We start from the raw sequence: 12,775 nt of genomic DNA, 5'->3' as shown, positions 1-12,775 counted from the left end.
TTTTTGGATTAGGAGCCGGATTTCTTTTGCGGCCGACTGTTGTGCTTGTACGATTTTCAGGGGGACGCAGATAAAGTCTTGTTGGTTTGTGCGTCGGTGTTCTTCAGTGTGGCGGGTGTAAAGCGGCTGAAATGTAAAGCGGGCGGGTTTCTTGGAGAGTTGAAAGGCAGCCGTTCGGGTTCTATTGGAGGCAGAGAGCTGTAATTAGGAGCCTCTGAGAGAGAAAGAAAGTGAGAGCGAGAGAGAGAGAGAGAGAGAGAGAGCAAGAGCGACACTCGGCCTATAAACCATAACCCTGATGCCTTCTGAGTGAGTGTATTGTCGGGAAGAGTGCGGAATGGAGGAGAATACTAAGAGAGCCCTGCCCCCTTTGACAGGTGCATCCCTGTCAACCGAAGGGCAGCGAGAGAGAGAGGGGGGGAGGGGGAGTGTGTTTGTGAGGGAGGGAGAGGGAGAGAGATCGAGAGGGAGAGGGAGAGGGGGAGAGAGAGAGAGAGAGAGAGAGAGAGAGCTGGGATAGAAAACAAGTCTGACAAGCCCTTGATCACAGCTCCGCTCTACTTCGTCTGCAAGACAATGACCATCAAAGACGAAAACAACAGGAGGATTTATTTTATTTTATTTTCCTTTCTTTTTTTTATCAGACGTACCTGGCGTAACTAACCTTGGTTTCATGCCTAACCGGGAGAGCCCGTTGAGAGAGGTTTTGTCTGGAAATCAAACCATGGCTTGTCCCGTCTGTTTCCACTGTTAATCTACATAGCAGTCTGAGTGATGACTTTGATTTGTTTGCGCTGTATCATATTTTAAAGCGGGTGTGTGGTTGGTGGAAACACATTACAGGAGAATGGGCAAACATCCTTTGTCCAATTGTTTGTATTTAACCTTGATGCCAGCTTCGGAACGTAAAAGTGCCGCATGTCGCTCCACCCACTTTCTGAACCTGGATTTATCCTCAGTTGGATTAAGAGTCCATTGGTCTCATCTAAATCAGGTAATTAAAAGTGCATTTAACGCTTCATACCTGCATCTTGAATGTACGATAATTATTGTAGATAATGAGATTATGACGAATAGTACTTGGACCACTTCATCCAGTATGACAACTCTCGTCAGAGAGTAGAGGCAGACACAGGGAGCAGTTGTTCTTTTTTTATATAAAGTTTAATGAGGCAATGAATGAATACATGTATGGACCAATGGTTGAATGGATCAATGGTTTCTGTAAGACAGAATAAAAGATATGCAAAGGACCCTGTGGTTCTACCTGGGCTGTCCAAAGTACCTGACTAAAAAAAACAATATCTCACCGAATATAACGCAAGTAATGGGGAATTTACAGCAGCTGCCCCTTGAATAGCATGGCTATTATTTAAACAAAATAAATTCCCAAGGTGCTCCAGGAGTCTCTGGATCGGCGTCTACATCTGGAAAAGCCAGCAGCTGGTGAGCCGTGCTACCTGTGACAGTTAAGTCCCAACTTGGCCCTGGTGAGAGCGTACTGAGCTTACTGCTGGGCAGTACAGGTTTGCCAGCCCTGAGACACCTAATCTCTTCTGGGAAGCAGTCAGTTTGGCTGGCCTTCAGCAGAAGGACTTTGGCGTGACAAAGGTCAGGCTGAGGTAAGGTAAGATCCTTGGCTGGATTGTTGGCCGTGTCCACATACCGCCAGGTGTGCAAGGATGTTATGTCCTGGATCTAAGAGACTCTGGTTCCAACAAAGACCTTGAACCTGCACGACTCTGATGTCTGCTGGGTTAAGACTGTGGTCGAGTCAGTCCAGAGAAATGTCTTGGTGATACGTAGGGTGAGCTCTCGATAAAGGAGGGAGGACAGCTGGGCTCCTGTCAATGGTGCACAGCAGCATCAACTTCCGGCGCTTGGGGGCCACCCTCGACTTTACCATAATGAATGAAACATGGACTCTGCCATCACTCTTTGTTGTGAGGTAAGCTACCTAACTGTATGCCTGTTTGGAGGCATGACAGAAGTTGTGCAGAGTGCAGTTTCACGGTAGGGTGATGTTTGCCAGCTCGGGGAGTTGCCTCTCCAAGCTGTACCAGGCCTCGATGATGTCATGAGGGAGGTTTGGGTTATCTCAGCTCCTCTTTTTTGCCCACAGTTTCTGGATGAAAACCTTGGCCCGCGGTGTGAAGGGAATGATGACTCCAAGATGATCATTGGCTAGCTAACACCTTGTATACATGGTGCATGGTAGGAATCTCACTCTCCATCGGCTTGGGCTTGTAACCAAGTTGATCAGTTGGCCAATGCCACCGTAGGCCCAAAGCCGGCTCCTGGGGGGTCGATGCACTTGCGAGCCATAGCTCTGTGCTCTTCAATCTGGCAGTGGAAGGCAGGTGGGAGACAACAGATGGGAAGTTACTCGCTCACTGTGGGATCTGGAATCTTTCCAAGGCTAGGCACTGCCATATCTTGTCCATGATGAGCTTGGACGACTCGGGTTTGAAAGGCTTTGGAGACAGTTGTCCGTGTAGAATGACTGCTCTATGGACTGCAGGATGTCTTTGATTCCCTCCGCCTGGTCTCTGACGTGACGTGCTGCTGCAGCACAAACGTTGCGCAGCATTGACTGCTTGTTGTACCAAATGGCAAGACCTGCCATTGGTAGACGTCAGGTTTCTCTTCTCTTCGTGGGTTTCTCCAGACGAATGCTATCAGGTGGGTGTAATCTGTACCAATTAGCAGTAGTGGATGCACCTTACTGAAGTTCTGCAGTTGGAGGCCCCTCAAGTGGCGATAGCGTTTCTGAAGTGCGGTCATGGGGTAAGATTCCTTTGACAGGGCTAGCCGACTCGCTATGAAGGCACCCTGGTGTCTAACCGGGTGCTTGTCTGAAGGCTGCGTCATGAAGGCCACATGGAAGTCGACCAACGCGTCAGTGAGGAGAGCCACGTCTTGGTGGATCATTTGCAGAGTGAGGGACTCGGCTTCACCTTTGAGTTCCAGGTGTCAAACGCCAGCTGGCAGTATTATTGTGCGTTCAGCCCCATCGTCCAGGATCGTGTAGGTGTGCAATGACTTGCTCCCATGGCCAGTGATGATTGGCACCACCTTGAGGTACACCTTTCCTCCTTGCTTGGAGTTAGAGAGCGAGGCGCGATCCTTTGGCGTGATGTGAACATCTTTAGAGTCTTCATGGTCTTTGAGGTCTTTAGCGTCTTTAGGGTCTTCAGGGTCTTTAGGGTCTTCAGGGTATTCGGGGTCTTTACGGTCTTCGGGGTCTTTAGGGTCTTCGGGGTCTTCAGCCCAACCTGTATATCTTTGAAGGGGATTGAGAGCCCACAAAGATCTGAGAAGAGCCTGCAAACTCCAAGAAGACAGAAGAACAGCCAGAAGAATAGAGCGCAAGTCTCGTGACCCCACTGGGGATTTTGTCTCATTGCATATTCCTTGGAGATGCATGTACAGATTTGGACAGATGAGCAGTGCGCCTGAGTGAGATTAGTACTCAGTGTTCTGCAATGAGGACTTTTTAACAGGAACAGGAACGTCGGGCGTTTGGGGGATTCAACATGTGACTGTTCAGTTACTAAACATCCTCTGCATTCACTACGGGATTCGCTGCTGTGTTCATCATCCACTCTGTGGCGTCTTCTGTTTCACGTTTCTTCTTTTTGTCTTTCTTTTTTGTAATTTCTCTTTTGTTTACTTACATTCGTTCTTTTTTCTACCAGCATGCACGTTAACATTTTTGGGACAGAAAGAAACAGAAATATCCTGATTCCGAAACATAATGCAGCATTCTGAACCGTGACATACATGCATCTCCCACATTTGCAAAATCAACTCACATAAAATTAAATACAAATGCAGTACATCCATTATGATAATCACAATCTCCTGCGATTAGGTAAGAGTGTGTGCAAATCCATACAGTACAGAATGTACATTTATGTGATCACAGCAATTAGGAAGCTACCGGCAGTAGTTTTCCCCTGACCACAGTAAAAACTTTCAATACGCGTGAGATAAATTTAGCCCTTCTTGCATATTACTGAAGAAAAAATAAATGACTCTCCAACTGCGATGTTAAATACTGCTCTGAGGGGTCCCTGTCGCTCTTTTTCTAATTTCTCAACTCTTCTCATCAAAAGCAGCTCATTTAATTAGCTTTGCCCTCTTTTCTTTCATCCGTTTGCCCTTGTCTGGTTCAGAGCACTTTCATTTCCACGCTGGACGTCTGCGAGTCTGACACCTTCAGCGTGGGCAGGCTGCCTCGCCGTTCCCCTCCGCCATCTGCGTCTCCTAGCCTCACGCTGCCCTTCCTCTGTGTCTCTGACCTCACCTGGGGTCCAGCCGGCCCCTGGGGCCCCTTCTGGACACCCTGCACAAGACTACATGGCGAGGCCAAAGAACAGGTCCTCAGTCCGTCAGCTTACAAGAACACTTTTGAACTGCTGTGTCGTGTTGAGTATTCAATTCCTTGTCATTCACCTCTCATTGCAGTCCGTGTGCTTTGTCAACAAAGGATCGCGGATTACTATGTGTGCTTGTGCTTATGTGTGTATTTATCCCTAAGTACACTGTGTGTCTGTGTGTTCGGACGCGTGCTTTGACTGTTAAACTTTTCATCAAAACACCATCTCATTCATCCAGACTACACCGAACGCTCTCTTTCTCAAAAGGCTGCAGAGACCTTTTTGGTTCCCCCTCAATCTACCTCTACAGGAGCATCCCATCCCATCGGCTGCAGGAGCAGTCAGGCAAGGACAGAGGAGCATGGCGGTCCAAAATGCGGCATCATGTCTCCTCAGTCACCTCCCCTAGCAAAGCCATCTTGCAGTGTGAGTCAGACCCTGTCCACTAGCCAGCGTGTCTTCATCCTACACAGAACCCTCAAGTCACCTGCAGTAGTCTTTGGGATAAATAAACCATGGGGAGAGAAATGCAGCCATCCCAGGCTATTTTCAGCAGCACCATCTTTTCTCTCTCTCGCTCTCTCTCTCTCTCTCTCTCTCTCTCTCTCTCTCTCTCTCTCTCTGTCTCATGTCGCTCTCTCTCTCTACTTCCCTTTCCCAAAATGTCTTCATAAAAAGCCATTTCCACTCTCTGCTCTCTCAAATAAGAGCACGTTCCACTAACACTACTGATCTGTCTAGAAAGCAGCTGGAGTCCCAGAGACACTTTGTGCCTGTCTGTCCCGAAAAGCCACAGGGGGCGAGACATCCCATCCTGAGGCGCCCCCAAATCACTACTTTGTTTCGGGTTTTTTTTCGAGTGGGCGATATGACGATGGGGGGAAAGCTGAGGAGAATGATTAGGCAATTTGTATGTTGAGCGAAGCCGCGGCGATCATTTCTGAAGCTCCGTGACCTGACATTGAGGGCCGTGCTTTTACTCCGTCTCGTACCCGCTGGTTCCCCTGCGAGCAGAATGACTCACGCGTGCACGCACATGCTCACTCATTCTGTACATATACCCATTGAATACACACATGCACGCGCACGCACAAAACACATTTCGGGCAGCTTCTTCTTACTACCAAAAACAACTAAAAAAAAAAACGCTCTCGGTGAGGGTAGAGGGAGGGAGAAAGGAGGACAGGAGGACGCCGGGAGGAAGATCCCCCTGCGTTTGGGGATTACACAGTAAGCCGGGGAAGGTAATTGATACGGGCGGAGAGGTGCGCTCACATTTGGTGTACTCCAGTTAAATGGACGCAAGCCTAAACTACGACACAGATGGGGACAAATAGAGTCTTACATCCTTGCCAATTCAAACACATAATAGGCTGCCGCTTGTCTGTAATACTTGGGAGAGCAGACTGAATTGACCTAATGCTGAGTCATCAGATGTTTTACATTTTGGAGGCCAGACGCAAACCACCGTTTGCTGGTAATGAGACTGAACAGAGGTCCAAAATATTTTTGAATTCATTTTCCACAGGGGACCCCGGCGTTCAAAGTAAGATCCGAAAATGAAATGAAGAGCGATGTTATGCCAAACAGCGACCATCGATCTTTTGACACGGTGGAAGATTGAAACTTGAAAGCAAATCCAAATGAACCAAAGCAAAGCTCCCTCCATTCAATCTCATAAAAAAGAAAAAAAAAACTGCTAAACATCTGGAACTTGTCGTTTACAGAAAAACCGAAACTACAACGTACACCCCCAAGTCGTCCAAACATGCTGAAACCTGCAGTGTTTGGCCTCCGACAGCTTCTCACATTCATATCCAAGCTCTGTGTGTTCACCTGCTGATCTGCCTAACGTGTTTCACAGCTCATCAGTCCGTTTTTTGAGGTGGTCAGCGCTTACAGTCCCCCGGCCCCCCGCCGCGGAACATTCCGAGACACCGTTTTCCCCTCCAAAGAACCCAAAGGCTCATGGAGCTGGGAACGAGGAGGGACGCCGTGGGAGCGGGTTGAACCAAATAAATGGCAGAGTGGTGTGGAGAAAGAGAGTGAAAGAGAGAGAGAGAGATAGATAGAGAGAGAAAGAGAGAGAGAGAGAGAGAGAGAGAGTGCACGAGGAGGTGGGGAGGTGGGTAAGAGAAAGAGAGCATGGGCATGAAAACATAATGAGAGTTGTCGTGCCCATGGGGATGACGTGAGGAATGCACTGTGCAGCCGTCGAACGGAATGAGGGATGCGGAAAATTGCTAAAGAAGGGAATGGAGGGAGGGAGAGACACCACCCGTGAGCCTTGGGGTGCGGGGGCGACGTAGCTGAAAGGTGGTTCGGGACGGCGATGGTGGCAGCGGGAGGGTTTGGAGAGGGTATTGTGGCGCTGACCCACAAAGCTCAGCCTGCCGTCACGTCACTTCGCTCCACATCACGTCGCTGCGGGCGACCGGACCCCCGGGGCGAGCGACGGCAGCCTCTCTCCTCGTTCTAGTCCCACCGCCCCCCCCCCCCCCCCCACCACCCATCCCCACCACCACCACCTCCCTCCCACCCCCCAGGAGGGTTTCTTTTTAAGCTGCCGGGATGTTTTATTCTTTTTTTTTTTTTTTTGTTTGGTGGTCGGATAAACCTGCGCTCATTGTCGCGCCCGAGGCTGCTTTTAGTGGGTTCAGGCCCCGGATAAACACGGCGAGACGCAGCCACTCCAGCCCGACGAGCGCCGAGCCGAGCTGAAAGCAACTCCGCGGGAGCAGCTCCAGGCGGGGCAGAGTTCAAATCTTAAACAATCCTTTTTTTGGAGTCGGGAATTAAATCATTTTTTGCCGTCCTTTTTTTTTTGTTGTTGTTTGTTTCGAGCCATAATTCACTGTTTGATCCGCTCCAGAAGTTCTACACGTTATGAAATAAAAAGGCACAGGGTGACGGGGTCAACAGAGGTCGCCGCCTCGTACGCCCCGAGCCGTCGGTTTTGTTTCCCCTTTGCGCGTGCGGCGCGGTTTCTACGCCGCGTCGAGCGCGAAGACTCGACAAAGGCGCGACGTGTTCCCTCCCCGAGACGTGACAGCGGTGATCAGAGGCCAGAAATAATAACACGACTGTCATCGCTGAGCGTCGTGCGGGGAGTTCAACGCACTCTCCGCTATTCCCAGAGTAGACCTGTCAAAATGTGACAAATACAACAACAACAAAAAAAAAAGAAGGAGAAGAAGAAGCCACATTTCAGACCGCTGGAAGCTCTCTCTCTCTGTCTCTGTCTCTCTCTCTCTCTCTCTCTCTCTCTCTCTCTATATCTCTCTCTCTCTCTCCCTCCCCCCAGCCCCTCAGGCGGGAATCCGTTCCTGCTTCTTCATCTCACTTCACTCACCGTTGCAGTCGTCCAGATGAGTCCAATTATCAATAATGAGTCACTTCACCGCTGCTAGAAAATAAAAAAAATCAGGCTTCAGTCGACATAACCCGATAAACGCCGCGTTTAGAAAACGTGGATCTGTTTGTCAACTCAGAATGCCTCCCTGAGTAGCCTGTTAAAATGTTTTTGTGGGTTTTTCTTTTGTTTTTTTAGTTTTTTCCTTCCTCGCATCGAATTACTTCTGAATGAGTTGGGAGTTTAAACAAGGAGAGACGGGACAGGGCAACCACAACTTCCAAAGCCGTTGGCAGAGAGAGAGAGGGAGAGAGAGAGAGAGAGTCTCTCTCTCACCACTCCACAGCTACAATGGGCAATTATTTCCTCCGACCGCAACACAAAACCGGATGAACAGAACTTTAAAGGGGAAAGCTCCGATCACAGGAGTTGTTTATTCCACGTGTTTCATTCGGTATCTATCTGTGGCCTCCGTCCTCCTAGATGAGGAACTTGAACTGGATCCAGCCGCGTCGTGACCGATAATGAACATCGCAAATTCGCCGTCAGCTGGGAAGTCGACAGCGTTGCTGCGTTGCCCGCTGCTCGCGCGGCCTCGCGTCTTGTTTCTCACAAAATGTGGCACCAAAAATAAATCCCCCTTAAAGAAACGAATCGGGGGCAATCGCTTGAGATCGCCCGAGCGCTGACTTGTGTTCTCCTCGAAAGAGGATTCAGAACAGATTTACTTCGCTAACGTTCCTTGCTTTTGATCTTTAAAGAGCGAATATGAGATTGGGATAAAGTGCTCTATCGCCCTCGGAGGAAAAGAGTGAAAGACAGAATGTGTGTGGACGGCGGGTGGGAAACCCGCGTTGGCATTTACGCTTCCGCTGGTGATAATGCTGAGAAAGATCTGCAACGCCGTTCATTCCATTGGAGACACCAGATTTGATATCTTGCATATACTTGCATATATATATGCAACGCACCCGGAGATTACGCACAATAGTTACTAAACCGAACATAATAGGTAACTTAATTCCTACCTAGCTAACTAACTGAAACTAACTGATTCCTAAAACATAACGCAGTGAGTGAACAGAATAATATGAATAAAATAAAATAAAACAACACTCAAAAAGAAAATACATGAATCTTGAATCACGCCAGAACCCACTGGGAAACAAACGTCTGATTTGAACGCAACACGCTGTTTCGAAGTGTGTGTGCCTTTTGGGAATGCCTCTCTCTCGCGAGGCCGTTCAGGATCCTACATTTTCCGCTCTGCGCGTTCCTTTGATCCCCGACCTCACATTACTTTGCCTCCCTTCTCCGACCACATTCAATTTCAAAGCACAATGCTTCATGCCGCCGCCCCCCAACCCCACCTCCGCCTCCACCCCCACCCCGTGAACGTTTGAAAAGAATAAAAAAGAAAAGATGAGAGACTCAACTCGAAAGCAGGTGAGAAAAAGACCGATCCGCACAATGATGTCAATACATTACATTTCCAAAGGACAAAAAAAAACAACAAAAAAATGTAATCACAAAGGGGTTATTGAAAGAATATATTACTTTCCCATCGTAGCTGTAGAATGAATAGCTAAAGAAAAATAGGAATATATTATTGAAAAGGTTAAATAAAAAAAAGAATTGGAGGTGTGTGTGTGTGTGTGTGTGTGTGTGTGTGTGTGTGTGTGTGTGTGTGTGTGTGTGTGTGTTTGCATAATTGCATAATGGACGGAGGACGAAAGTGTAATAAAGCAGAAGTTGCTTTCACAGCTGTAATCACGTGTGAACACAGTCATTAAAAACAGTCATTAAAAACACAGTCATTAAAAACATTCAACAGCTCCAGACCTACTGTCAAGAGTACTTATCAGCAGCATTTAGCACATTTATCTATCACATATACCCCATTTCCAGACCCTGGTCAGAGGTGTACGGTGCAAGGGTGGTTCTTCATAGGATAGCGGCTTCGGAAACCCTCCCGAGGTGTCAAAGTGTACAAACAGGGTGTTTACAGAACTACACCCTACACTACACCCGGCGTGTCCAGTATGGTGAAAATGATGGACTGCTCTGGGAATGAAACCTACGTACCTACGTTTTAGACGGATATATATGTATAGTATATATGGCTATAAAACAGGAGCTACAGTGGAGATACATTGGAGCTACAGATGGAGCAACGAGACACCAAACGCTTGTGGTGGGGGCTGCGGACTACTAACTACAAGAGCAGCCCCGCTGCCCCTAGCCACGAGTGTGGATGCCTCCCTACCCAACGAACTGAACTTATTTTATGTGCGCTTTGAGGCTGGTAACATCACCGCCAGCTCACCGGCTAATTTGAGTTACACCACTGGGGATGAGCCCGCATGACATCACGAGGACTCTTTTGTGCGTGACAGCTGCGGTCCCAGATGGCATATCTGGGTGAGTGCTGAAGATCTGTGTTAACCAGCGAGCCCCGGTGCTCACCAAGATATCCAATGCCTCCCTGGCCAAGCCGGTGGTCCCGTCCTGCTTCAAGAGGTCCACCATCATCCCTGCGCCGAAGAACGCCTCTCCGGCCTACTTGAATGACAATCGTCCGGGGGCTCTCACCTCGGTGGTCATGAAGTGCTTCGAGAGGCTGGATTACATCTGCGCATCCCTCCCCCGCACTATTGACCAGCTGCAGTTTGCATACCGGCCGAACAGATCCACGGACGACGCGGTCTCCCAGGTACTGCGCACCACACTCACCCACCTGGATGGCTGGAAGGGGGGCTATGTGAGATTGTTGTTCATTGACTACAGCATCAACACCATAGTACCCACCAGACTGGCTGTCAAGCTGCTGGAGCTAGGACTGAACACTCCGCTGTGGGCCTCAATCCTGGACTTCCTCACAACCAGGCCCCAGGTGGTTAGGGTGGAGAGGCAAATGTCCAGCTCCCTCACCCTGAACAAGGGACCCCCCCAGGGCTGTGTCCTCCGCCCCCTACTGTACTCCCTGTACACATGACTGTGTGGCCAGGTCCAGCTTCATCACCATCATCAAGTTTGCTGACGACACCGTTGTGGTGGAACCGATCACCGACAACGATGAGAAGGCCTAAGCAAAACTAAGGAACGTCAGCAAAACTAAGGAACTGATTGTGGCCTTTGAAGAGGATTACAACCGAGGACGCACAAGATTAATGAGACTTCTGTCATCAGGGTGAGCAGCTTCAAGTACCTGGGAGTCCACATCATGGAGGATTTATCATGGACTTTAAAAACAGACACTCTGGTGAGAAAGGCGAGGCAGCGTCTTCACCACCTCAGGCAGCTGAAGAAATTCCGGGTCTCGGTGAGGATCCTCAAGTCCTTCTACTCTGGAGCGGTGGAGAGCATCCTGACAGGCAACATCACTGCCTGGTTTGGGAACTGTACTGCTCAGGACAGGCGGGACCTGCAGAGGGTGGTGCGTTCAGCCGAACGTACCACTGGAACTACCCTCCCCTCCCTGCAGGACTTATACACCAGGAGGTGTAGTAGCAGAGCCCGCAGGATCATGAAGGATCCTCACCACCCCAACAACGGACTGTTCCAGCTGCTGCGGTCAGGCAAGCGCCTCCGCAATCACACAGCGAGGACAGAGAGACGGAGACGGAGTTTCTTCCCGGAAGCCATAAGAACTGTCAATGCTGAACTCACCAGGGGCCCCCACTAAGACACACACATAGGCCCCACTGCCTACTGTACTGTTTGTTGCATACTGTACTGCATACTGTATCACTGCACTGGGTTACTGCATACTGTGCTGTATTGCTGTTTGGTGTTACTGCATTGTTGTGTCGTACTGTTGTATACTGTACTGTATATCTCCATACACACTACCTCACTTTATTCACATGCCACTGCCACTGCACATATCTGTATATACATATCTGTATATACAAGTCTATTCCTTTTTATTTCTATTTTGTATTCCTACTGCGTAAATTACCCTTTTTTTACCCTTATATTATTCTATTTACAAATTGAATTGCGTTTTAGGAACCAGTTAGTTTAGTTAGTTAGTTAATTAGTTAGCTATTGTGCCAGTTAGTTATTGACCAGTTAGTACTTATTGTGCATAATCTCTGGATGCGTTGCAATGTCATTTCACTATGTATATGTATGCTCGTATGTTTATGTATGTGACAAATAAACATCTTGAATCTTGAATTTTTAATCTTAAGGGATGAACTGGAAAAAAAATCCTATTAAATAACTATTACTTTCAATAAGTTATGGCTTGCATTTCTATGCGTTTCCTTTAGTTAGCGAATCGACAGCCTGTAATGCATTTAGCTGAATGTCATTATGTCGGGAATGGACTTACCACTTTAAAGTCCTCCGGGCGGCATTCTGAGCCCCGGAAATGGCAGGAGAGCAGCATCTCATTGATGTCATGACCCGTGCGGTCGTAGAATTCGCGCATGTTGAAGGGCCGCGGCTTAAAATTGTGGAAGTCTGCTTTGACTTTCAGGGCTTCCAGAACATTCTCCTCCACAAGGTGCACGTCCCGAATCTCATACCTGGGGAGACAGGGAGAGGGCGTGGGGGTCAGGGATGACAGGATTTCTAATAGGTTGTCTCACATTAATTCAAGTCACATATTAGCATTTGAAGAGGTAGGATGAGGATTGGACCTGCTTGTTAAACTCTTTTTTTCTCACTTTGCCGTGAAAAAAAAGGAATGCGTCAAAACTCTTCTGACCTTTTTACTTTTGCCGTCCTTATGCCCATTGGCTCTTTATGATCGTTGGAGTTGGAAGCTTTTCCAACAGCTCAAGGCCAAAGCTTGACCTTAAACTGAACAAACCGATTGTGGAAATAGGTGTGAACCGTCTTTACACTGATAAACAAAAATGTCCCTCGAAAAAATTGATGTGACCGTAACAATGTCAACCTCAGAATGCATTGATGATTCCTTTCATTCTTACCGTGCTTTCGTGCATACAGTATCTGCATGTGGTCTAGTGAGCGGTTAAAAAAACGGACCCTAATTCAGTGCCAACACACTAAGAATAAATGCCCATGA

At 48.3% G+C, this 12,775-nt stretch overlaps 1 protein-coding gene across 1 annotated transcript in view; it reads right to left on the bottom strand.

The window, feature by feature from the left end:
* The window catches only part of LOC307240672 (acid-sensing ion channel 1-like), a gene marked incomplete at its 5' end in the record, with an annotated part of 30,678 nt that overhangs the window by 15,187 nt on the left and 2,716 nt on the right, over nt 1-12,775 (bottom strand). Inside the window, one exon of the mRNA XM_080014512.1 lies at nt 12,074-12,269. Coding sequence (XP_079870638.1) covers nt 12,074-12,269 — 196 coding nt within the window. The remainder of the gene's footprint in view (nt 1-12,073; nt 12,270-12,775) is intronic.

This window comes from Zeus faber, assembly GCF_960531495.2.
Source record: "Zeus faber genome assembly, chromosome: 15".
NCBI classification, from domain to species: Eukaryota; Metazoa; Chordata; class Actinopteri; order Zeiformes; family Zeidae; genus Zeus; species Zeus faber.
This window is presented reverse-complemented; position numbering and strand designations above follow the sequence as displayed.